Source organism: Coregonus clupeaformis, chromosome 2 (assembly GCF_020615455.1).
Source record: "Coregonus clupeaformis isolate EN_2021a chromosome 2, ASM2061545v1, whole genome shotgun sequence".
In the NCBI taxonomy this organism is placed as follows: domain Eukaryota; kingdom Metazoa; phylum Chordata; class Actinopteri; order Salmoniformes; family Salmonidae; genus Coregonus; species Coregonus clupeaformis.
Window position 1 is genome coordinate 18,200,093 of NC_059193.1, and position 27,795 is coordinate 18,227,887.

At 43.7% G+C, this 27,795-nt stretch overlaps 1 protein-coding gene across 3 annotated transcripts; it reads left to right on the plus strand.

Moving 5' to 3' along the window:
• The first annotated feature begins 1,296 nt into the window (after positions 1-1,296).
• On the plus strand, positions 1,297-27,795 carry LOC121534046 (choline transporter-like protein 1). Of its 3 annotated transcripts, none has more exons than XM_041840480.2 (16): positions 1,297-1,402; positions 3,097-3,186; positions 4,316-4,458; positions 10,197-10,333; positions 11,385-11,478; positions 11,871-12,040; positions 12,879-12,968; positions 13,178-13,344; positions 13,678-13,864; positions 14,139-14,307; positions 19,885-20,041; positions 23,933-24,016; positions 24,130-24,267; positions 24,493-24,729; positions 25,629-25,730; positions 27,067-27,795. In XM_041840480.2, exons 1-16 carry the CDS (start codon positions 1,373-1,375, stop codon positions 27,088-27,090), a joined length of 2,019 nt encoding a protein of 672 aa, XP_041696414.1. In that variant the 5' UTR covers positions 1,297-1,372; the 3' UTR covers positions 27,091-27,795. The 3 variants fall into 3 exon arrangements, with proteins under 3 accessions (XP_041696414.1, XP_041696422.1, XP_041696430.1); XM_041840488.2 differs by lacking the exon at positions 1,297-1,402 and adding an exon at positions 2,035-2,345; XM_041840496.2 differs by lacking the exon at positions 1,297-1,402 and adding an exon at positions 2,656-2,928.

A 27,795-nucleotide genomic window follows, 5' to 3' on the forward strand; every position in this document is an offset into this window, starting at 1 on the left:
AGTTCATAGTTTGCTAGACATTTACATACCTCAAAAGTGGTCTAAAGTCAAGTTGATGTCATCCCATTATAGGCTTCAGGAGAAATCTGCAGCGCATGCCTCACTCCCTTAATTAATGGGAAAGATGAGAATAATGTATTAGTAATATTTGCAGAAGCCTAGTACTGTGAAACAAACAACAGTACAGAACATGTAATGTTATTAATCACCAACATTTGGAGTACACAGATCTGTGACTGGTGACTCAATTCTTTCCAACTTACATTGCAGTAAATTAAAGGTCCAATGCAGCCATTTTTATCTCAATATCAAATCATTTCTGGGTAACAATTAAGTACCATACTGTGATTGTTTTAAATGTAAATGGTCAAAAAGAAACAAAAGTAGCTTCTTAGCAAAGAGCAATTTCTCAATTGTACCGTACTGTGATTGTTTTAAATGTAAATGGTCTAAAAGAAACAAAAGTAGCTTCTTAGCAAAGAGCAATTTCTCAAGCAAGAATTTTGCTAGGACTGTCTGGGAGTGATCTGAGTGGAGAGGGGAAAACGGAAAACTAGCTGTTATTGGCAGAGAGGTTTGGAACTCTCTTTCTTATTGGTCTATTAACTAATTTACCGCAGGCAGGCCAAAACTCCATCCCACCAAAACAGGCTGAAATTTCACCACTGAATCTTTGACCACTCCACCCATCTTACCTTTTGCTGCTGGGGTTGGGTAACCCTACTGCTGACTCCTCCAACTTGCAATGTTTCACACAAGGTGTGACTGCTCTCTAGTGGCTGAAACGAAAATGGCAAGAAATTAAACCACTTCATCACTATGTACTGTACATAGAAAAATCATCTACAAAATGATAACTCATCAAATGTTGCCCATTAATCTATTTAAGTCATGTAAATGACATTAAAAAAAACACAGAGAACACTTCATTTGTTTAGAAATGTTTTGTCTACATTGTAGCCCTACAGTTCATGATTAAAAACATGGAAGGATAATCGAAAAGGACAAGAAAAACAAAGCACTAACTTGTTATGAGGACACACACACCTCTACACTCCCTACATTTGAGAAAGGGGTGCCACAGACTGATAATGCACACTCACTCCTTACAGCCTTACAAATAAAAACATAACGTGCACGCGCGCACACACGCACACACACACACACACACACACACAGCTCACTCTCTCCCTGGTACAACAGAAAACAATGGAACAAAGGCCCCTCTTTTTGCCCTCTAGACTGGCATCTCCCTGCCATTTCTGTACCACACACAGCCAAGAAGATGGAACAGAAAAGGTCGACAAGCGGTTCTCAGCAAGTGAGGCCCAGGAAAAAGGTGGATAACCCTTATTTGGGGACAGACTACAGCATGCAGATAAGTCCTGGATACCGTATGAGAGTGAGGAAAGCATTAATATATCTTTGTGGGGAACTTTTTAGGATTGGGAAAAGTGATTAGATAGGTATGTCTACTGTATTAATTTAATTATGATTATGAGTTTGTCAACAAATTAATCTTTCAAAAACTAAATAGTCAGTTGATAGAATATTGATCAAGTAGTTTAGGCTATAGCATAATCTCTTGGCTGATAAAAATGCATTAATCTCTGGGATGAAAATGTATTAGACTCATGTATGCTATGGGCCTGTTAGGCTACTGTTCAGTGTAGCCAATCTGGAATTAGATGAGCAGAAATTGTTATTCCATTATGTTCGTTTTAATTTGATAATTGTGAGCACTGACACTAAAAGTGTATTGGAACATGCCCCCTTAGTTATTCTACAACCATTAAAAATTGTAGTATGTGCATCATGTCTTTTTAGGCCCACAACATATCCAGTTTTCATAATTTCTTATAGCCTATTATGTACCAGTGCGTCATCATCTGTGGTCACAGTGGATAGACAGCGGGCGGGTAATACAACGATAAAGTGGTGCTTTTGGAAATCGCGCGCTCAGCCCAACATCCCGCCATCCTCCTGTTATCAAGTCCCGTGCCAAATGCGCAGGCTCAATGAGATGAATGGATGGATGCTACATTCCTTTTCCGGCTGCACCTGCACAATCCCCCAGGAAGTGTGGTGCGATAAATCCTAAAGTATTAATCCCTTATACCTGGAGGAAGGAGACAGATATTAGTATGCATTTTGGATGGAATATACCATTTGTGTCGCCTTTCTGATCTACAAATCGTTCAAGTCGGCGCTACGCAATTAATGCAGGGTAAACATTATACCGTTAACTCCCTGCAAGTTTGGGTTATTGTTTTTCTTGTGCTGTAGCGTTGAGCTATTCGCAAATCGAACCCTTTCCTGCAATGGGATGCTGCGGTAGCACAGAGGTAAGATAACGGTTTCCTCCACCCCTATGTTGCATTAATTGTTTTAATGTTGCAAATTGAACATAATGGAACGAAGATTAGGCTACACTGCTACATTGTTGCGACCGCTGTCATCCAATGACAATTCTCACCACCTCAGTCAGATTAGATAAGCCTAGGCTATGTTCATCGGGAAGGCTAGTGTAATCCTATTATTATCGAAACCGAGAATGAAATATCAGGCTATAGGCTGTAGCTTCATTATAATGGGACACTAATTGTCAAATAGTTTTCTAGTGCATTACCACCGACATTTCGCATAGGCTACCGCTTCAAAGCAGTTTTGCATACCATAAATAGCTCGTGAGCACAGTTAGCCTTGTAAACAAACCTCATCTCTCGCATTGTGCGAGATTTGAAGCTATTGAACGGCGCCTTGACAATGAAGGAGAGATAATATGGTTAAATGTGATTGCGTTGAAAACAAAGTGTAACAACGTTTCTTTACAGTCGGCCACAAATAGCCTCTATCTACGAAAATTAGATGTCAAAGTGAATTTGCGGGGGACAAAGGAAGTCAGAACTTGGCCTAATGACATTCACGGTGACTGCTAGACGGAGCGCGTGCCATTGAGGGACATTTTTTTGTGGCATATGTGAAATAATATTTGTGTAGACTACATTGTCACCAGTCACGATTTGAATTGACAAAGACTCCTATAGACTAATTGCTAATGTGGCACTGCCGATGTGTTGGTATTTTGTTTTCCAGAGGACAAAGAGAGAATGGAAACCCTTGGAGGATCGAAGTTGCACGGATTTGCCGTGGTTCCTTTTATTTACTGTATTCTGCGTCGGAATGGTAAGTAGCCTGTATGCCGATTCATTTGACAATTGCAAACAAAGAGCAATGTAAAACCATAACTACATAGGTTAAAACACATTTTGAGACGAAACACAAGGCTCACATCAACAAAAGTCGTTCATCGTCATGACATTCTTTAAATGTCCAGCTGATTGATTGCCTGACAAGTGTCACCTGTGTCAGGTTGCCACACCACCTCAGTTCAGCCAATTAGCTACAAGCACGCAGACAATTAACACCTTCTGAAGTGTGAAATTGAAGAGTGCTCTGACTTTTGAGGATGGTTAACATATGGCAAAAATATATGAAACAAACAAACCCATCTGAATAGATGATCAACTAGTGCAATTTACCAGTCATTTTCACTGCTGAAATATTATGTTGTAAACACACTTAAACGTCATAAAGCACTATTTATGACAGAAATGGAAAGACATGGTTATTTTTTACATACAGTAGGGGTTTTCATCGATGTAAGCCAATTATTTAGGAATATCAGTATATTTTATATATTTGTTTCTACAGCATAGGCCTACTAGCCTATACTTATAGTGAATATAACTTTTTGTTTGAATCTACAACCGAGTAAAGAGTGACTTGAAGAATGATGTTGTAAAACACACACACAAGCTTCTTGCATCTGGGTAGCTTTAGATACCAGTAGCCGGTTTCAAATCCTGGACCTGGCGATGGAAAAAGTAGGAATTGATTTCAGATGGTTTCCATTGTCTACTGTTTTGCCTTTTAAGCAAGGCACTTCATACACCCTAAGTAGTTCCAGGAACACTGGCACTGAATGGCAGCTGACCCTGTGCTTCTCCCAAAATGTCTGGTGTGTTGTCTGGGAGGGTGGAGAGGAGAATAAGAATAGCTGTAGTAACAGATGGACAAATGAATTAGAATTACATTTCTGTTATTTGAATCAGAGTACTTCAAAAAACACTGGTCACTTAAGGCAGCGTACGGTTAGGTCAGCAGGATTGGGCTGTTGGTGTTAGTGGTGCTTTTCATGAAACAATCCATAAGCTTCGCAGTTTGACGGTCAGGTTGGTACATTACATTTTATACCTGTCAACAATGTATTTATACACATCCATACCCCACTGTGACGCAATGCTTCTCTCAGGGGAGTATCTGTGGGTTCACCATCGCCACGGGGGGCGCAGCCCGCCTGATCTTCGGATATGACAGCTACGGGAATACCTGCGGCCAGCGCAATGAGCAGATCGAAGGGGTCAGGCTGAGTGGACTGGATCAGACGGACAAAAAGTGAGTATTTCTCTCACTTTCTCACTCCACACTGTCTCCTATCTGTATCTCACCAACCCTTCACTCTCTTTTATCTTAGCGGCAGTGCCATTTTGCCAAAACCCATCATTCTGTTTACAAATACAAATGTTAGGCTGAATTAGCCCATTATTGAGAAATGTTAAGAAATAGCTTTTCCCCGTTGCTCATCGGTTCAATAGAAATGTCAAATTGCAATCATTTTACCCCTGGCCTATGGGAATCTAGTATAAATAAAACCTTGAATAAATATGCAGAGGCATAAGGACATTCTGTCACGGTGAACTGTACTTACTTACTGCACACGCCGCCCTCTGGGAACACATAGGTATTTCAGCCCACTTCATCTGCATGGCAGGCTGATTACATCCCCCCTTTGGATTGACTGTGTGCTTAATGCTTGGCTTGTGGTACAGACCTGTGAGTCATCAGCAGAGGGGCATTTATTTATTTTGGTTGTGCTGGTGAAGAGATATTAATGGCTTTGAAATTGCTTGGCTTGATGTTTTTCCCCTTACCGTTTGGCTAGACTGCTGATGAAAGAATGGAATGTGGAATTGTTCATCGTTTGAAAGAATGACACTAGTTCCTATTGAACATCCATCATGTTAATGTGTCTATGGATTATATGCATTGTTTTTAAGGTTCTTAAAATATTCTAAATGCAGATGCTAACAGATGTGGTGCTGCCAATGTTTACAGACAAGTTATAGGTAATCATAGGGTGTGGAGAGAGAAAGTGGCTTGGTATCAGTCTGTGACTAAGTTAGTAAGTGAGCGGAGGAAGACATTTCAGGAGAGGGTTCTGGCTGACACAAGGAGGACCCTGTCACCCAACACTGTCAGATGTCATTGGCTGGCTCTTTCTCTCTCTATTTTCTATTTCTCGCTCTCGCTCAATTTTTCTCTGTCTCTCTGTCTATCTGTATCTCTCTCTTCCTCCTCCTCTTTCTTTCTTTCCATACATCATTGTTTACTGCTCTGTTTCTGCTGTTGGGTGGCGCCAACACTGCCTTGTCTCGGCAACACTTGGCTCTCAGTCTCACCAGTGTTTCCCCTAGGAGTTTTTTCAGCAGCGGTGGCAGAGTTTGCGGGGGATGACGACATTGCTCACTCTTCCTTTTGAACAGCCACAAACTGGCTGAGTTGAGCATAACACCCACACAGTTAATGTGTGCGCTGAACTGTTTTAAGTTCCATTTTAGAGTGGAGCGTTATATCAACAATGAGTAAGCTGATATCACTTGTAGTGTGCTATTGATCCTTGTGGTAGGTTTGCGTTGTGTAAAAACATGCCTGTGGGCAATGCCATTTGAAATGAATAGCTATAGTGATATTAGACCCTTTGTTGTGTTGAGTGATTCAAATTTGCATGCTAGTCACTGTTAGTCACTCATTTGCCCAGTCTGAAATCCTCCCCAAACCTCTAGTCTTGGGTAATAGTCTGACAATGGTGTTGTGGGTGGGTGTAAAAATGTATAGAGGCATTATTGACAGAACTATTTAGAAATTCAACAGCTTTTGCCCTTGAGGACCTTTTCAGGGTCACTAGTTAGCTTCCCCAGGTCCATTATCACCACATTAGCCAACAATTATGTGCTTGGTCAAATCACCTTGACAGCCCTCCCAGGGTTGGCCTATTGATGTGACTGACACACGTATGCACACACTAGGGTCGAATACAGGTGACCGGTATCCCGGGACATCCCAACCAAGCTCTTTCCCGATGAAAAATAATGACGGGATTAGTGGATCAATAACATAAAAAATGTATGCCGCACTAGTGCAAAAATACAAGATATACAGGTGCGAAAGCTGCATGAATTGGACATATCAACTCTCTGGTTTCATTCATACATTAGACTAGTCATCACAATGCAAGCAGCCTACCATATTTGGCCTACTCAATGTAAAGTCCCCAATAGAAAACATCACTTACTTGTATAACTTATATCAATTGCATTGCTGACTGTCATGTGTAGGCTACAAGCGACCTTTCTACGCAGTTACTGAAGGAAATCTCCATTTCACATTCACAAATCTCCAAACTACAGTGCCTTCAGAAATAATTCACACCCCTTGACTTTTTCCACATTTTGTTGTTACAGCCTGAATTTAAAATGGATTCATTTTAGATTTATTTTTTCACTGGCCTACACAGAATACCCCATAATGTCAAAGTGGAATTATGTTTTTAGAATTTGACAAATTAATAAAAAAGGAAAAGCTGAAATGTCTTGAGTCTTAAGTATTCAACCCCTTTTGTTATGGCAAGCCTAAATAAGTTCAGGAGTAAAAAGTCCCATAATAAGTTGCATGGATTTTAACATGATTTTTTAATGACTACCTCATCTCTGTACCCCACACGTACAATAATCTGTAAGGTCCCTCAGTCGAGCAGTGAATTTCAAATGCAGATTCAACCACAAAGACCAGGGAGGTTTTCCAATGCCTCGCAAAGAAGGGCACCTATTGGTAGATGGGTAAAAAATAAATAAAATACATTGAATATGCCATTGAGCATGGTGAAGTTATTAATTACACTTTGAATGGTGTATCAATACACCCAGTCACTACAAAGATACAGGCATCCCAGTTGCTGGAGAGAAAGGAAACCAGTCAGGGATTTCACCATGAGGCCAATGGTGACTTAAACAGTTACAGAGTTTTAATTTAGTAATAGGAGAAAACTGAGGATGGATCAACAACATTGTAGTTACTCCACAATACTAACCTAATTGACAGAGTGAAAAGAAGGAAGCCTGTATTACAAAACATGAATCCTGTTTGCAACAAGGCACTACTGCAAAAAATGTGGCAAAGCAATTAACTAAGATACAAAGTGTTATGTTTGGGGAAAATCCAACACACTCTCCATATTTTGAAGTATAGTGGTGGCTGCATCATGTTATGGGTATGCTTGTAATCGTTAAGGACTGGGGAGTTTTTCAGGATAAATTAATAAACAGAATGGAGCTAAGCACAGGCAAAATCCTAGCGGAAAACCTGGTTCAGTCCGCTTTCCAGTAGACACTGGGATATGAATTCACCTTTCAGCAGGACAATAACCTAAAACACAAGGCCAAATCTGCACTGGAGTTGCTTACCAAGAAGAGAGTGAATCTTCCTGAGTGGCTGAGTCACAGTTTTGATTTGAATTTACAAAGACAATCTATGGCAAGACCTGAAAATGGTTGTCTAGCAATGATCAACAATCAATTTGACAGAGCTTGAAGAATTTTGAAATGTTGCACAATCCAGGAAAAGCTCTTAGAGACGTACCCAGAAAGACTCCCAGCTGTAATCGCTGCGAAAGGTGATTTCTAACATGTATTGACTCAGGTGCTTATACTTATCTAATCAAGACCTATTCGTTTGTCCACTTTGACATTTAGAGTATTTTTTGTAGACCGTTGACAAAAAAATGACAATGAAATCCATTTGAATCCCACTTTTTAACAAAACAAAATGTGGAAAAAGTCCAGGGGTGAGAATACTTTCTTAAGGTACTGTAGCTTTGTGGCACTGGTAGAGGCGTATAAACTGCAGCTTCTCACTGTTAACAAAATGGCTGGTGCATTGTGTCCACAAACGCGCTCAAGGAAATAGACATTTTCAACATTGTTCCATGATGTTACAATAACAAAAGCGAGTGCACGGGATTACCTAGTCAGATTGGCAGGTATTTGGTACTGAATGTCTGCTACTAGGCCTATTTGCTTGTCTGTTTGTTTAGCGGAGAATCTATGTTCCCTGTTATTCACCACAGGAATTGGGTTATCATGGAGCTATGTCAATGAAATAGTGTGTTGACTTTGACAGAACTTTTGAGTTGATTAAATTGTGACAAATACAACAAGAAACTGTTAGATTCCAGTCCATATTTCTCCACTAGAGTGGTATAATCATGTCAGATTTATTTTGTTGGTATTGCATGCTTTTAAATAGCATTTCCGGTTTGAGCAGGAATACCAGGATGGTACCGCGATGGTTGCAATTTCTTTTAGGGAAGGAAAATGTGTTGGTTTTTTTGGGGGAAAATATTCATCCCTAACACGTGAGCGCACACATGGACAGGCGCTGTAGACAGATCACTGGATTAATAGTGGCCCCAGCGTGCGTGCACGCAAGATAGTTTGGTGGACGCTTCAGTAGAAGGCTGTTTCGCCAGGTTGGGGTTTGATAAGGTTGATAACAAGGAAAGAACACATACATATACACACACACTTGCCCTATCGGCCGCAGAGGATGTGAGTTTTGACTGACAGCCCTCGCCTCAAGCGCAACCACCTGATGCCGAACTCCACTGAGAATGCAGCTGTCATGGGATTCAATTAAGGACTACACAGCTGTCAACCCTATTTCTCTCTCTCTCGCTCTGTCGCTCTCTCTACTTCTCCTCCTCACTTCATAATTTCTCTCTCGGTATATCTTCTCCATGTCATTAGACAGAATAACACAACTGTGGTCTATAGATTATTGCTGTCTTGGTGATAGTCAGACAAAGAGTCTAGCATCATTGCTGGGGTGGTTAAATGTAGGCCCAGTCGAGGTTGGGTTCAGTGCTGTATTCAGTCCTGTCCTCAGCAACCTTTTTAGGTGACCTACCTGTGTGAGGTATAGGCTAGTGTCACATAATGTGATCATTCGTGACAACAAAGTCAGAGCTTAAGGGATAGCTTGTCAGGGTTTATTTGGCTATTACAGTTAAGCAGCTCCTCATTCACAAGGCAGGGGCCAAACGTAAACAGTACAACGCTGTAGGCCTATTCTTCTGGCCATGGCTGCTGGTTGATGATCCAGGATCAGTTTATCCAAGCCCGATCCTAACCTCAGCTTATCTCAGACAAAGTCAAACTGCCATTGAATATTCTGAACAATCCAGTGTGACTTGATTTTCATATCTATCTACCTTTCATCAAGCATGTGTACAGTGCAAACCACTGAGCCAGCTTATGAATCACCAGAACAGTTCATTTGGATGACATTCACTTTAGCCTGACCTAGATGTTTGTCTGGTCTGGACCAGTGTATTTACACTGGCCTAGACATAGACTGGGGTTCAACAATGTAGACACTACTGACTTCATTCTCCCAGCATTGTAATGTATGTCTATGTATATTTGTTTCATTTTCAGCATTTGTGTGTAACACCCAGGACAATTGCTCCTGCAAGTGTGTGTGTGTGTGTGTGTGTGGGCGAGGTGCCCACCCCATAGTGTATAAAAGCACCAGACAGATGGACTACAGTGATGGATTCTCTTATAAAAAATGTCCTTGTTCCTTTCACTCTCCGTTACACTTGCCAAGTCCCATGGACCAGTTCCAACAGCATCAGCAGCCAAAGGCTCTGTCTCGTGCCATTTGATCATATCTCGGTGAATAAGGTATTGTTGGAGGCAGTGTGTTTTGCTTTGTCCACCAAAATGAACAGGAGATTGAGGGGAGGTGTAGGCTTCAGGACTTTCAGGTTATTTTGTAGCTCTGTTTTCCTCTCTCAATATCACATTCCCACTCCCATATTTTCACATTCCCTTCTTTCTCGTGACTCATTCCTCATATTGGTGATGGGGGAAAAATATTTTATTGATAAAGAACAGATAAACAAATTGCTGAAATTCTCACATTCCTTGTTACTCATTCCTTATCTAGGTTATTTTTTTTTATTGATAAAGAACAGATGAACAGATATCTTTGTCTGTTTTTTGTTTTGTCTGCAGATATGTGTTCTTCCTGGACCCGTGTAACATTGACATAGTGCAGAGGAAGATAAAGTCCATGGCCCTGTGTGTGTCCATGTGTCCTGATGAAGAGCTGAAGACGTACCAGGACCTCAAGCGGTTTGCCATGCACAACGGTGAGTTAGTGGGGCCGCTAGTGAAACGGAGTGGACACTGTTAGCGTTAAGCTTTTCTGCCGTCAAACCCACAAAAGCATAACACTGACAGCATATTGAATCATTCACTGATTCTCTATTCCTCTCAGTAACTCAATTGATAATGCTGTGGACCCTAACACATACAAGTTATTGATTTGAAAATCTGCTTGTCGATAGTGGGTATGTCATGAATTGTTACGAAAGGAAGCTCTTGAATTTTTGTCATCACAATCTCACATATCCATGGGAATATGTTTTTAGCACCACAAATCTTTTAGATGAGAAGGCTCAAGATCGTCCCGTTAGAAAATAGTGTTATGAGGAGCAGGTGTTTCTCTTCCCCCATCAACAGAATGCTACTAGGTCATCGTTACAGCTGCCATCCATCACGTCATTGACAGTGACTCACTGCCACCCTTTGGAACGACAAACACTTTCCACAAACGGCGACATGCCCGTGACCCCGCGTGCCATCGACCCTCTTAATACTGTCCTTTCATTCAACACACACACGGTCTGGCACAGTGGGCACCTTGGCACATGTGGAGAGCAAACTAGATTAACAAAGACACCATTAAGGCCAATGCCACCCCTTGCTGTATGGGTACTATTGTTTGTGCCACCCTAACCCATCCTTCAGCTAGGCTTGTGTGTCTACTGTCAGTACTGTATATACTTATCGTGACACATGTCCCCCCCATGATAGACTGGGCTGGGTTTATGGAACTTTGCTGTCTCAAGTGGTCTTGTGTTCTGATTCGACTGGCTGATTCTGAATTCCTGGGGCGGTGAGCATAACACCGTTAACAACAACATTTTGAGGAAATGCGATTTCATCCATCATTATGCATGACATGCTCAGTTGCATAAAGGGAAAATGATGAAATCAGGATATGTTGTTCTAGACACGATATAGAGCTATAATTTTGATCACTTCTGGGGAGGCTGAATTTCATTTAGTCATCCTTATGTTGCTTGGCGTGTGTATGGCTGCACTTAAAAAATATATATTTGTCTCTCTTTCACTCAGGGTCGGAGCTGTGTTCCTACGAGCTAGCCGGTCACAAATATCCCGGCCTTCCAGAGAGGTTTGACAAATGTCCCAAACTTCCAGTTCCACCAAGGTAGGAAAACGTAATATTAGGGCTGCATTTCAATTAGGACTGGGAACTGCCAGGGACCTCACGATACGATATTATCACAATACTTAGGTGCTGATACGATATGTATTGCGATTTTCACGATTCTATTGCGATTCGATAGCAAAACAAAAAACTACAAATACTTGGAGTCAAAGTATCAATATAATATCATCCAAAAAGAATATTGCGATATGTAACTATCGATTATTTTCCCCCCATCACTAATTTCAATAGTCTTAGATCGCTTCATTTCCTCTTCTCATTCAGAACCATTAAAGGACTTTCACTTAACCAGTCATGTAGATCCGAGATGATGTTTTAGAGAACCTCCCAGGTCATGTGACCTTTGACCTCTACTTTGCTCCATCCCACAGCAAATCTCTCCCGGTGTTCAACCGCTGCACGCCGGTGGACGTCTCCTGCTATGCCAAGTTTGCAGAGGCTGTGGTGACGTTTGTGAGCGACAACAGCGTGCTGCACAGGCTGATCGCTGGCGTGATGGCCAGCAAGGAGATCATCGTGGGCCTCTGCCTGCTGGCGCTAGGTGATGACTGCATCTGCAGGCGTTTGTTGTCAGCAGTATCTCAGGGGGAGGCTGGATAGGTATAAGCAATATGGTGAAATCTCCACCTATCGGGACACGTGGAACTACTACATATTTCCTATCCAATTATTTCAGATCTACATGGAGAGCCAGGGCAAGGGGATAGGGGTTGTTTCTGGACAGGGCCTCAGTCTCTGAACCCAGTGGGAGGGATTGGTCTTGTGGGAGTGAATAACCTGACTCTTCATTGTATTTCTGGGACCCACTAGTCTCTGAGCCTTCCCTAATGTGAGCCAGTAAAGAATAGACCTGCATAGGGAACATCTGTCCTGCTCTAGTGCGTTTTGCTGATTTCTCCATATCGGTATGATGTGTCGGTACACAGGCAGTTACTGTAGGTCAGACATCGACGGTGGAGAAACGCAGCGCTGGGTGAAAAATACAGCAATGTCATCACATCTTTGAGTCTCCCCTGAGACTGTATGCCCTCTTTGGAATGAGAGGAAGAAGGCTCGAAGGTAAAGGGTATACCATGGCAGCAATGAACTTGTCCATTTGGGAGTTAATGCTGACACCTTCAGAGTACATGTGGGTTAGGGTTGGATAAAGTTCTACTATGCGTCGATTCAATGCCAGTTTATTTTATGCTTGGAAGTGAGGAAGGAAAAGGATTAGAATATGGTGAGCTGATCCTCAACCCTTACTTGGGGAACTCCCGGGTGCTTATTCATGATCAGTTTTGATGTATTAATTTTTTGGGGGGGTTGAGGCCAAGTGCAGGGTTAGCTGATCCTAGATCTGTGTTTTTAAGTGCTGTTGTGCCTGTGTTGTGCTGCAGTGCTCTCCATGATCCTGATGGTGATCATCCGCTACATCTCTGCTGTACTGGTCTGGATCCTCACTGCCATGGTGGTCCTGGGCTCCCTGGGTGAGCTCACTTCCTGTCTCTCCTGGCCTGGCCTTACTTCCTGTCCAGTGTTTTGATCAATCAAGGAGAACTGAAAACCGTGACATAGTTTTGCACTTAACATTAATTCTATGATCATTCTTGGACATTCCTCTTTGCATTTAGCAGTGTGCAGCTGTTCAATCTCTCAACGATACAGCAGCTTAAAAGCAGTCTCTGTTTTTCTGTAGCGGGCACAAGCATTCTGTGGTGGCTGTACATAGACCACCGGTTAACTGCCAACGAGACCCTATCTAAAGAGACCACAGAGACTAAAGATGCTAAGGAGGAAGCAGAGATGTCCAGGGACAATGCCCAGGCGCTGCTGGTGTATGCCATCGCTGCCACCGTATTCACAGTGAGTACAGTTAGTGTTTGTGTTTGTGATGAAAGGGAGACTGTGGGCAACCAAGCCTTGTACATTTTGGGTGGGGTGTTGTGACATTTCAGATTGAATGCCTAGCGCAGCTTTGAAATCTTGAACTCCTGGCACCTCCCCCCTCCCCCTCCTCCTCGCTGACTTGTTCACCTTCCTTTCACTCTCTCGCTCTCCTCTTGGCCATCTTCCATTTGTTTAATCTCTCTCATTCTCTCTCACCCTTTGCCTTCCCATGTCCCACCTTGCTCTTTTCTCTTCCCTCATTTGCATCCCTTTTCCCCTCCTTTCTCTCCCTCTCTCTCCCCCCCTCAGGTGATCCTTCTCCTGCTGATGCTGTTCATGAGGAAGCGCGTGGCGCTGACCATCGCCCTGTTCCACGTGGCCGGCAAGGTGTTCATCCACCTGCCGCTGCTCACCCTGCAGCCGTTCTGCACCTTCCTGGGCCTGCTTCTCTTCTGGCTCTACTGGAGCCTGGTGCTGCTCTTCCTCGGGACCACCGGTGAGGGAGGGAGGGAGGGAGGGGGAAAGGGGCAGTGGTCCTCTTTTGAATGTGATTGTGCTGGAAGCGAAAGAGGAAAAAATGAGGTATAAACAGGAGAGGGAAGGGAAAACAGGAGAGAGGGGAAAACCTCTTTACATAGGTAAGTGATTAATTCCAACACAACAGGACATTGCACTATTATGGTTTAGTTCAGTTGACTGGGTTGGCCTTATTCAGGAACATGTCCAAACTAGTCCCGACCACTAGACTAAGTCTGACATGTCCCCCTCAGGGAACCCGGTCCAGAATGAGGAGACTGGTCTGACAGAGTTCCGGCTGACTGGGCCTCTGCAGTACATGACATGGTACCACGCTGTGGGCCTCATCTGGATCAGTGAGTTCATCCTGGCCTGCCAGCAGATGACTGTAGCTGGGGCCGTGGTCACGTACTACTTCACAAGGTCTGGTTCAGAAATGTTTTCATGATTTGTTTATGTACAAATGTATGTTTATTTGAAAGGATATCAGCTATAATCATGCTTAGTAACAATATTTGATTTTGTTGTCCGTCTGTCACAGAAATTAGTTTAGCTTAAAACAAAATCTAGGTATTTCTGGGTAATATGTTATCACAGAGATATAGGAATTAGAGAAAATAACAAGAATGTAAATGTAAACTTCTCTTTGCCCCCCCTTTCACTGTCGCTTCCTTTAATTTACTCCCATTCTTTTTATTACACTCATGTAGTAGTCAATACAATCTGAAATCCATGAGCATACAAAATATTAATGGATAAGAGCAACAAAATAAGAATAAGAATAGTCATTCAATAATGTCCTGTGGTCTTAAAGGTCCCGCACAGTCATCCTATTACACAAGTAAAAATAGCCTTTGAATTACCAAAACATTATAATATTTTATGCTATTATAATGCTCAGAAATGAAAAGTGTACTCTTTCTCTCATCTCTCTAACTATCAGAAAGCCTGAAAGAACAGGCTGAGTGGGCGGGGAGATTATATTCATATGAGTTCACTTTGACTGACCACTCTTTGAAACGCTCTTGTGGTTGTTGCCAGGTAACAAGGTAAACTATGTCATTCCGAGCCTAAAAAGTATACCACAACCCATTTTCTCTGCAAAATGCTCTCATGGTCAACAGAGCTGATCATGGACTGTTGGATATCAGACAAACAGCAGCAATACACAATTGCATTTCTATTGTTTTGTAACTAATTACAGAATGCAGTAGTGCCTTCCCCTTTTGCCCTTAGAACAGCCTCAATTTGTCGGGGCATGGAGTCTACAAGGTGTCAAAAGTGTTCAACAGGGATGCTGGCTCATGTTGACTCCAATGCTTCCCACAGTTGTTAAGTTGGCTGGATGTTCTTTGGGTGGTGGACCATTCTTGAAACACATGGGAAACGGTTGAGTGTGAAAAATCCAGCAGTGTTGCAGTTCTTGACACAAACCGGTGCGCCTGGCACCTACTACCATACCCCGTTCAAAGGCACTTAAATGTTTTGTCTTGCCCATTCACCCTCTGAATGGCACACATACACAATCTATGTCTCAATTGTCTTAAGGCTTAAAAATCCATATTGAACCAGTCTCCTCTCCTTCATCTACACTGATTTTGAAGTGGATTTAACAAGTGTCATCAATAAGGGATCATAGCTTTCACCTGGTCCGTCTATGTCATGGAAAGAGCAGGTGTTCTTAATGTTTTGTGTACAGTTGAAGTCGGAAGTTTACATACACTTAGGTTGGAGTCATTAACTTGTTTTTCAACCACTCCACACATTTTTTGTTAACAAACGATGGTTTTGGCAAGTCGGTTAGGACATCTACTTTGTGCATGACAAGTAATATTTCCAACAATTGTTTACAGACAGATTATTTCACTTATAATTCACTGTATCACAATTCCAATGGGTCAGAAGTTTACATACACTACGTTGACTGTGCCTTTAAACAGCTTGGAAAATTCCAGAAAATTATGTCATGGCTTTAGAAGCTTCTGATAGGCTATCATTTGAGTCAATTGGAGGTGTACCTGTGGATGTATTTCAAGGCCTACCTTCAAACTCAGTGCCTCTTTGCTTGACATCATGGGAAAATCAAAAGAAATCAGCCAAGACCTCCAAGTCTGGTTCATCCTTGGGAGCAATTTCCAATCGCCTGAAGGTACCACGTTCATCTGTACAAACAATAGTACGCAAGTATAAACAACATGGGACCACACAGCCGTCATACCGCTCAGGAAGGAGACGCGTTCTGTCTCCTTGAGATGAACGTACTTTGGTGCGAAAAGTGCAAATCAATCCCAGAACAACTGTCACGCCCTGGCTCTGGGGACACTGTTATGTTGAGCCAGGGTGTGAAATTCTATGTATTCTATTACTATGTTGGGAGTTCTAGTTTGTATTTCTATGTTGGCCTGAGTGACTCCCAATCAGAGGCAACGAGTGTCAGCTGGTTGTCTCTGATTGGGAGCCATATTTAAACTGTCTGTCTTTCCTTTGTGTTTGTGGTTTCTTGTTCTTATTTGGTTTGTGTTAAACCGTAGACATCACGTTATCGTCTGTTGTTTTGATCGTGTGATCATTAATATAATAAATATGTTCACCTTCAACGCTGCGCATTGGTCCTCCTCCTTAGACGATCGTGACAGAGGAAACCACCAGAACTGGACCAAGCAGCCGAATGAGGAGCAGAGTGGGTGGACTTGGGAACAGTGGAGGAAGAGCTTCGACTGGGTCAAGCCGAATGAGGAGCTGAATGGCGGAGATTGGAAGCAGAAGAGCGAGAGTTGGGCGAGAATTATAGAGGCCTGGCCCACGGGGAAGAGAGACTCCCAGAATTTTTTTTAAGGGGGGGCTCACGACGTCGGATCAGCAGGAGGCCGCGATAGAGCGGCCCAGCGGGTTGCCAGAGGAGGCCGCCAGGTTACGGGGGCCACTGGTCGAAGAGGGGATGGAGGATGTAGAGGCACGGCGAGAGGTACTGGCGTGTGTATCCAGTCCGGTCCGGCCTGTTCCTGATCCCCACGTGGGGCCAGTGGTGTGTGTTCCCAGTACGGTCCGGCCTGTTCCTGCCACTCGCACCAAGTCAGTGGTGCGTTTCGTCAGCCCGGCGCGGCCCGTTCCTGCTCCCCGCACCAAGTCAGTGGTGCGCTTCGTCAGCCCGGTCCGGCCCGTTCCTGCTCCCCGCACCAAGTCAGTGGTGCGCTTCGTCAGCCCGGCTCGGCCCGTTCCTGCTCCCCGCACCAAGTCAGTGGTGCGCTTCGTCAGCCCGGCTCGGCCCGTTCCTGCTCCCCGCACCAAGTCAGTGGTGTGCTTCGTCAGCCCAGTCCGGCCTGTCCCTGCTCCACGCACCAAGCCTACGGTGTGCGTCGTCAGCCTGGTAAGGCCCGTTCCTCCTCCACGCACCAAGCCAGGGGTGCGCGTCGTCAGTCCAGCACAACCCGTGCCTGGGTCACCGGTGCCTGGTAAGGTCCCGGTCAACTGCTCCACTACGGAGCTGAAGCTATCCGCTCCACCAGTGTGCAGTCCAGCTCCGGTCAGCAGGGCCAGACCGGACCAGGGGTACTTTGGGGGTTTAGAGAAGGAGTGGGGGTCATGTCCGGAGCCGGATCCGCCGCCGAGGCGGAGTGCCCACCCGGTCCCTCCCCTGTGGTATTTAGTTGGCGCGGTCGGAGTCCGCGCCTTTAGGGGGGGGTACTGTCATGCCCTGGCTCTGGGGACACTGTTATGTTGAGCCAGGGTGTGAAATTCTATGTATTCTATTACTATGTTGGGAGTTCTAGTTTGTATTTCTATGTTGGCCTGAGTGACTCCCAATCAGAGGCAACGAGTGTCAGCTGGTTGTCTCTGATTGGGAGCCATATTTAAACTGTCTGTCTTTCCTTTGTGTTTGTGGTTTCTTGTTCTTATTTGGTTTGTGTTAAACCGTAGACATCACGTTATCGTCTGTTGTTTTGATCGTGTGATCATTAATATAATAAATATGTTCACCTTCAACGCTGCGCATTGGTCCTCCTCCTTAGACGATCGTGACAACAACAGCAAAGGACCTTGTGAAGATGCTGGAGGAAACGGGTACAAAATTATCTATATCCACAGTAAAACTAGTCCTATATCGACATAACCTGAAAGGCCGCTCAGCAAAGAAGAAGCCACTGCTCCAAAACCGCCGTAAAAAAGCCAGACTACGGTTTGCAACTGCACATGGGGACAAAGACTGTACTTTTTGGAGAAATGTCCTCTGGTCTGATGAAACAAAAATAGAACTGTTTGGCCATAATGACCATCGTTATGTTTGGAGGAAAAAGAGGGGAGCTTGCAAGCCGAAGAACACGGGGGTGGCAGCATCATGCTGTGGGGGTGCTTTGCTGCAGGAGGGACTGGTGCACTTCACAAAATAGATGGCGTCATGAGGAAGGAAAATTATGTGGATATATTGAAGCAACATCTCAAGACATCAGTCAGGAAGTTAAAGCTTGGTCGCAAATGGGTCTTCCAAATGGACAATGACCGCAAGCATACTTCCAAAGTTGTGGCAAAATGGCTTAAGGACAACAAAGTCAAGGTATTGGAGTGGCCATCACAAAGCCCTGACCTCAATCCTATAGAACATTTGTGAAAAAGCGTGTGCGAGCAAGGAGGCCTACAAACCTGACTCAGTTACACCAGCTCTGTCAGGAGGAATGGGCCAAAATTCACCCAACTTATTGTGGGAAGCTTGTGGAAGGCTACCAGAAACGTTTGACTCAAGTTAAACAATTTTTAAAGGTAATGCTACCAAATACTAATTGAGTGTATGTAAACTTCTGACCCACTTGGAATGTGATGAAATAAATAAAAGCTGAAATAAATCATTCTCTCAACTATTATTCTGACATTTCACATTCTTAAAATAAAGTGGTGAACCTAACTGACCTAAGACATGTCATTTTTACAAGGATTAAATGTCAGGAATTGTGAAACTGAGTATAAATGTATTTGGCTAAGGTGTATGTAAACTTCCGACTTCAACTCTATATACTCAGTGTTTAACTCCTATTTTATTTTGAATTTAATGTAATATCTTTTGTTCCTGTCTATAACTGTTCTGTACTTGTCATATATTTGTATGTTTTATGTGGACCCCAGGAAGAGTAGCTGCTGCATGTGCAGTAGCTAAATGTATGTTGCTCTGGATAAGAGCGTCTGCTAAATGACTAAAATGTAATGGAGGTCCTAATAAACAAACTACTCCTCAGTATAACTGGAGTGTCCTCGTAGGAGGGTGCGGCATGCTCTCTTCTGAGTGGGCTTGGGTCAGTGAGCTGTGCCAAGCAGGAGCAACATACTCCAGGATGTGGCGCATGTAGCCGGTGTAAATGCTCACCAGGTCTTCCTGTGGCACATGGAACCTTTATAAGGTGTCGAAGGAGAACATTTTGTGTTGCTCTTCATTACAATAGTAGCAACCTGCTCACCCCATTGTAAGACCTGTACCATTCCCCCTAAAATGTTCACGCTATCACACACTGACCTCCTGGCCCTCGATCCGGAGAGGGCATGGGCCAGGTGGATTTCTTGTGAAGGCCACTGATAGGACCTTGCATTTGGCAGGGTTCAGTGACATTCTGCTTGCATGAACCCATGTGTCGAAGTTGTTCAGTGCCTGCTGTGGTGTACTGACGTACCCTGTTGTGCACGTGTGGACCAGATTTAGATCGTCAACATATTTCCACCTACTGTCGATATCCAGGGATGCACTGTCAATGACCACAAGGAAGATGAGGGCCCAGAAGAGTTCCTTCAGCCACGCCTTCCGTCAGTTTCTGCCAGTCTGAGAGGCTGTCTTTGTAGTGTACCTGTTTGCGGCCGGTCACAAAACTGTAGAGCCATGCTGTGAGGGCAGGTCTGACACCCAGTTCAATGGCGATGGGATGGTCGGTTTTTGTCAAAGGCCTTGGAGAAGTCAGTGGTGATGAGGGTGGTTATGGTATTCTCTCTCCCTCTATCCTTCGTCCCTTCCCCCTGTCTCAGGGACAAGAACAAGCTGCCGGTGACGCCCATCCTGTCGTCAGTGTTGAGGCTGATGAGGTACCACCTGGGCACGGTAGCCAAGGGCTCCTTCATTATCACCTTGGTCAAAATCCCACGCCTCTTCCTCATGTACGTCCACAACCAGCTCAAGGGCAAGGTAAAGCACACTGTTTACTCTCTCTCTCTCACTGCCTCACTCTGTCTCGGTCTGTCTCTCTCTCTGGCATGTTACTTTATAGAAAATAATAAAATACTGCCCTGTTGCATGGAGTGGTGTGCAAGCAAATCAAGGCTAGCGTTTTGGCTTGTCACCAGTAGATTTAAATTGCAGTCAATGCCAACATGACCGTGGTGTCACATCAGTTGTTGTGACATGACATTGGCTATAATGACATGACACCTACTATCTTTGGTTGATCTGTTTTAGGACAGTTTACAGAAGAAAATAGAGGGAAAGGGTTTAATGTAAAGTCCTATGCAGAGTAAAAATACCAAATGTATTTTAGGTTCAGGTGGGTTTGGCACAGTGCTGGCGATTTATTAGGGTTGTTGGATTGGTTCATAAATGGGATATATAAACTCAGCAAAAAAAGAAACGTCAACTGCGTTTATTTTCAGCAAACTTAACATGTGTAAATATTTGTATGAACATAACAAGATTCAACAACTGAGACATACATAAACTGAACAAGTTCCAAAGACATGTGACTAACAGAAATTGAATAATGTGTCCCTGAACAAAGGGGGGTGGGGGGGTCAAAAGTAACAGTCAATGCAGCTGGTGGCCACACCAGATACTAAGTGCTGCTGTGCATCTCCTCCTCATGGACTGCACCAGATTTGCCAGTTCTTGCTGTGAGATGTTACCCAACTCTTCCACCAAGGCACCTGCAAGTTCCCTGACATTTCTGGGGGGAATGGCCCTAGCCCTCACCCTCCGATCCAACAGGTCCCAGGCGTGCTCAATGGGATTGAGATCCGGGCTGACATTCCTATCTTGCAGGAAATCACGCACAGAATGAGCAGTATGGCTGGTGGTATTGTCATGCTGGAGTGTCATGTCAGGATGAGCCTGCAGGAAGGGTACCACATGAGGGAGGAGGATGTCTTCCCTGTAATGCACTGCGTTGAGATTGCCTGCAATGACAACAAGCTCAGTCCGATGATGCTGTGACACACCGCCCCCAGACCATGACGAACCCTCCACCTCCAAATCGATCCCGCTCCAGAGTACAGGCCTCGGTGTAACGCTCATTCCTTCAACGATAACCGCGTATCCGACCATCACCCCTGGTGAGACAAAACCGCGACTCGTCAGTGAAGAGCACTTTTTGCCAGTCCTGTCTGGTCCAGCGACGGTGGGTTTGTGCCCATAGGCAACGTTGTTGCCTGTGATGTCTGAGGACCTGCCTTACAACAGGCCTACAAGCCCTCAGTCCAGCCTCTCTCAGCCTATTGTGGACAGTCTGAGCACTGATGGAGGGATTGTGCGTTCCTGGTGTAACTCGGGCAGTTGTTGTTGCCATCCTGTACCTGTCCCGCAGGTGTGATGTTCGGATGTACCGATCCTGTGCAGGTGTTACACGTGGTCTGCCACTGCGAGGACAATCAGATGTCCGTCCTGTCTCCCTGTAGCGCTGTCTTAGGCGTCTCACAGTACGGACATTTTCAGAGTCAGTAGAAAGGCCTCTTCAGTGTCCTAAGTTTTCATAACTGTGACCTTAATTGCCTACCGTCTGTAAGCTGTTAGTGTCTTAACGACCATTCCACAGGTGCATGTTCATTAATTGTTTATGGTTCATTGAACAAGCATGGGAAACAGTTTTTAAACCCTTTACAATGAAGATCTGTGAAGTTATTTGGATTTTTACGAATTATCTTTGAAAGGCCAGGTCCTGAAAAAGGGCAGTTTTTTTTTCATTTTTTGCTGAGTTATTTATATACAGCTCTGAAAAAAATTAAGAGACCACTGCACATTTTTCTTAAATCAGCATCTCTACATGTATGACAGCCATTCCATTCCAGTGTCTGTTGAATTCCAACACAGGCACACCTCATTCTACTGAATTAGGTACTGATTAGGTGATCACCTGAACCAAATCTTATTTAACGGGGAAAAGTATAAAAACCACTATTGTAGTCATCACTATCCTCTTGCAATAGGACCAGCTGTATGGCAAAAACAGTGCTAATAGTACCTCAAAATAACTATTGACCATGCCAAAAGAGTTGAAAAGGAACGTTTTGAGTGAGGAAAAGAGAGGTTCAATTCTGGCTTTACTGGCAGAGGGATACAGTGAGCGTCAGGTTGCTTCCATCCTTAAAATTTCAAAGACGGCGGTTCATAAGAACAAGGTCAAGCAGCAGACATTGGGGACAACAAAGCTACAGACCGGCAGAGGGCGAAAACGACTCTCTACTGACCGGGATGACCACCAACTCATTCGAATGTCACTCAACAACCGTAAGATGACATCAAGTGACCTACAAAAAAGAATGGCAAACGGCAGCTGGGGTGAAGGGCACGGCGAGGACGGTTCGAAACAGGCTCCTATGGGCAGGGCTGAAGTCGTGCAAAGCTAGAAAAAAGCCCTTCATCAATGAGAAGCAAAGAAGAGCCAGGCTGAGGTTTGCAAAAGACCATAAGGATTGGACCGTAGAGGACTGGAGTAAGGTCATCTTCTCTGATGAGTCCAATTTTCAGCTTTGCCCAACACCTTGTCGTCTAATGGTTAGACTGAGACCTGGAGAGGCCTACAAGCCACAGTGTCTGGCACCCACTGTGAAATTTGGTGGAGGATTGGTGATGATCTGGGGGTGCTTCAGCAAGGCTGAAATCGGGCAGATTTGTCTTTGTGAAGGACGCATGAATCAAGCCACGTACAAGGTTGTCCTGGAAGAAAACATGCTTCCTTTTGCTCTGACATTGTTCCCCAACTCTGAGGATTGTTTTTTCCAGCAGGACAATGTGCCATGCCACACAGCCAGGTCAATCAAGGTGTGGATGGAGGACCACCAGATCAAGACCCTGTCATGGCCAGCCCAATCTCCAGACCTGAACCTCATTGAAAACTTCTGGAATGTGATCAAGAGGAAGATGGATGGTCACAAGCCATCAAAGAAAGCCGAGCTGCTTGAATTTTTGCGCCAGGAGTGGCATAAAGTCACCCAACATCAATGTGAAAGACTGGTGGAGAGCATGCCAAGATGCATGAAAGCTGTGATTGAAAATTAGGGTTATTCCATCAAATATTGATTTCTGAACTCTTCCTAAGTTAAAACATTACAATTGTGTTGTTTAAAAATGAACATGAACTTATTTTATTTGCATTATTCGAGGTCTGACAACACTGTATCTTTTTTGTTATTTTGACCAGTTGTCATTTTCTGCAAATAAATGCTCTAAATGACAATATTTTTATTTGGAATTTGGGAGAAATGTTAAAAAAACTAAAATGTTATTTTTACCCAAACACATACCTATAAATAGTAAAACCAGAAAAACTGATAATTTTGCAGTGGTCTCTTAATTTTTTCCGCAGCTGTGTGTATATGTATATATATATATATATATATATATATATATATATATATATATATATATTACACACATACATAATTACTATAGATTTGAACTGTTACTCATTTAGGATAAACACATCTGGTAAACCACATTACGATATTATTATCATGCTATTTCTTACAGGTATTTTGCTTTATTCTCCTAAACTAGTGTCTGTTGTCCTTGCTGTTTGTTGTCACATCCCAAGTGTTGTTGCTTGACTTGATCAATGGAGAGACACCCTGCACCATACTGAATTGAAGGGATAAATGATCATTAGAGCTCTGAGAGGGGAGGTAACTAACGCTCCGAAACAGAGCCACAAAGTTGGGTACAGCAATCTGACTTTGGGTCTATGCATGCTTCTCTTTTGGTTTAGCCTCGATGTAAGACAAGTTCTGGAGCTCTGCGGGGCCATTTTTTCTAAGCATTTGTATCTATTTTTTAAAAAGTAGTGCACCTCGGATACCTCTCTATCTCACACAGGAAAATGCATGTGCTCGCTGCATGTTGAAGACCTGTATCTGCTGCCTGTGGTGTTTGGAGAAGTGCCTCAACTATTTGAATCAGGTAAGAGCTCTTTCTTTCCCCCTAATTGGATCATTGTAAATCAGGATGGATGAAGAGATGTTAGATGTTTCGTATCCAGCTTGTTCGCTGTAGTGATTGTAGTGTGTGTGTAGAATGCGTATGCGGCGACAGCCATCAACAGTACCAGTTTCTGTACGTCGGCGCGTGACGCCTTTGTGATCCTGGTGGAGAACGCTCTGAGGGTGGCGGCCATCAACGCCGTGGGAGACTTTGTCCTCTTCCTTGGCAAGGTGAGGGAGCTGCTGGGATACTGGAGGGCTTCAGAGTAGTGGACGTTGATCCCTATACTTACAATGGACTTTTTAAGAATGAATCGGTTTCAAGAATTAAAATGGGATGGGGTTGATTTTTATAAGAGGATGGCACTTTATTAATGCAGGATGTAACTAATGCAGTCAGTCGTCATCAGCATCATGTCACTGATGCTAATCTTACTTCTGTGTGTGTGCGGTCAGATCCTGATCGTGACGTCCACAGCGTTCGCCGGCGTACTGCTGCTGAACTACCAGCGGGACTACGCAGAGTGGGTCCTCCCTCTCATCATCGTCTGCCTCTTTGCCTTCCTGGTGGCCCACTGCTTCCTGTCCATCTTCGAGATCGTGGTGGATGTGCTCTTCCTCTGCTTCGCCATCGACACCAAATACAACGACGGCACACCGGGCAGAGAGTTCTACATGGACAAAGCCCTGATGGTAAGCTACGTGAGGATATGGTATACTGGTGGGACTTTGTTGAAATGGAGAGTGTAATGTATGTGTTTATTTGCACATGTATGTAGGAGTGTGGTTTGTTTATTGGGATGACTATGAGCAATGGTCATGACAGTAGAATGGTATTCAAACATTTTGGTCCAAGATGTCAGGTCTATCTATGCAAAAAAAAAAAAATATTTTTGAGTCCTGCTGTTCATTTGAGAAGTTGAACACATTTATTTCTTTGCATTTTCCCTCTCACTACATGCATCTTTGGATGATCCATTTATCCTACAACTCAAAATCACCCAGGGATGAACATGTATTCAAAATGTGGCATTGAAATTATTTTATTCCGTAACCTTAAACTCATCTTTTGGGAGAGCTGTCAGCACACTTGTCAGGCATATCAGGGGAAAAAAGCTCACAAAATATGCAAAGTGGCTTGTTTCATGTAGCACACAACCTTGAACATTAATGAGCGGTAGTGGGAGAAATCAGAAGGGAGCCTTCTTGACTGGAGTTGTTCTCTGGATGGATGTTTAAAAATGTAGAAGCTGACAGGAAATGGAAAATATTCTTTGTTTGTGACTCAGCAGTAGCTCCATAATATTCATACATTTTTAAAAATTGTTTATAATTAGGCCCGACTAGCCCAGTTAGAAATGTTAGGTTTAAGATTATATAAGCTACAATACACAAGTTTTGGGGCACTCGTAAGTAATATGGTAATTAGGAATATAGGTATTCGCTTTGAAACTTTAGTACGATAAAGCTAAGGATTCTGTGGTTTTAATGACTAAGGAAATGCATTCACATGGTATATTAAGAGTATATCAACCGACCAGGTGCGTTTCAGCACATGGTTTGACACATTGTTTTCCATTTCCCCCCTGCAGGAGTTTGTGGAAAACAGCAGGAAGCTGGAGCGGGTGGTGGAGCGAGGGCGGGGCCGGCCCACAGAGGCAGTGTCGGTGGAGGGGGCGGAGATGAAGCCCATGGTGAGTGACAGTGGAGGGGGCGGCAACGCAGGTGGAGACACTGAGGAGGTGGGCTGGGGCTTGGACGGAGGCGGGGGAGAGTGGGAGGAGCTGCAGGAGTTCCATGTGTATTACCTCCTGGCCGGGGTGCTGGTGGACTGGGCCCTGGGGGAGCAGAGTACCGTGGTCCCCTTGCTCCTCTGCCTTACCGAGGACATGGTCCTCTTCTTCTGCGTCTACCTGCCCACCTCCACACTCTTCCTCTTCGCCACACTGCTCCAGAAACCCTCCACTGCTGTCGTGCCTCAGCCACAACCAAAGCCACCTAAACAGTCTTCTTCGCATGCTAGCTAACGCATGCTAACTAATGCACAACCACGGCATCCCCCTCACCCTCATCTCTACTAACTCACTTTTCTCACCGAACTATACCATCCCTCTTATTTTTTTTATTTTTTACATCGGTTTTCTTTCTTCTCACCTGTCATCTCCTGGCTATCTTGAACCTGAAGTGTACATTTGTTAGTTTTTTTTTGTTGCCTTTTCATCACCATGGTGCTTTTTGGTAGAGAGGGACATGTCTGGTAGTGCAGATAATCAGCTGTCAGCTTAGAAAGATGGGGGGCAAATGAACAGTACGAAATGAACAGTCCCCCCCCCCCCAAAGTAAACAGCAGTGAGCAACAACAATGCCAGTTTGATTGTGCAATGCTAGAAGGGACCAATGGGGAGATGGATGTATGACTCTTCTTTCCCGTCTAATGTACCGTGCTACTGGATTTCCTGCCGGAATTATTTAGACCGCTGTTAGGAGCTACTGAAATTGGCAACTATGCACATCTGTTTACTTGTAGATTTGGCCTTTTCTTATCTCCTAGATCCACTCAGATAACACATGGGGACAAGGCCGTTTCTTATCTCCTAGATCCACTCAGATAGCACATGGGGACAATTATTCTTGTACTTTGGTATTATAGAGGTATTAGTATCTCCTCCAGTAGTTAAAAATAATAAGCTATGTGTATTTGTCATAATGCACAATCATCAGTGTTGATGACAGCAGCAAGTCAGCTTTTGCACAAGGATACACAGGCGTATTCCTCAGCCCTCCTTTGAATGTCCAGCCTTCACGGCACAAGATGGATCCCCTAACCTCATCACCACTCCACTGCATGGTGTCTATTTTATTTTCTGTAACCTCTTCTCGTCCATTTTTATTCATTTTCAGAACGGCTTGGAAATGGATCTAACCCTTTTTTTTCACCCATTCCATTATTTTACCATCCAAATACTTTTTTAATGACTGCATACGATACTGTGAATGGAGTAATAACACTTGAATAACTTTGCTTTCCAGGCTCCAGGAACAAGTTCAGCTTGACCAAAATCACCTAATGGGACTTTTTAAAAAGACATTCCAAAATGTTTATTTTTACCAATGTGTAACATGTTTACTATGGTTTCACTCCAGGGAATACAATATTTTAATAAGAAACTGTAAAAAAATAAATAACGATGTAATGAAGCACTTTATATTGAAGCCCTGCATATTTTAAAAGGCTGATGCATTTTTCGTAGTGATGTCCGTTTTTATAAGACTAAAAAAAATAATTGCCATCTAGTCAAACACAGTACTAAAATTGATTGAATCACTTTGGGTTGGACTTGTTTGTCATTCAATGATATAGCACTTAGATGTGTTTTTAATCAACCACTGAAACCTAAGTATGTTAGACTCACGTTTGCATTTGAATTCTGCGCCATGGAAGAGTGTTTTTGTTTTGAAAGTAGGTGTATTTTTACCTGAGTGCAACGTTTTTTTTCAAGGCTGGCTGTGATTTATTTATTTTTCTTACATTTTTGGGATGTACAGAAACTGAGAGGATGCGGTCATACAACTGCTAGCTCCCATGGTTTGGAGGGACGCAGAGACAGTTACTGCCGATTGGAAGTCTACCCCCCCCCCTTCACCTAGACACTTCTTAGATATACAAGTGACCATGAGAAGTTTCTAGGGGTAGGGACTAGGGCTGTGACGGTCATGACATTTTGTCAGCCGGTGATTGTCAAGCAAGTATCTGCTTGT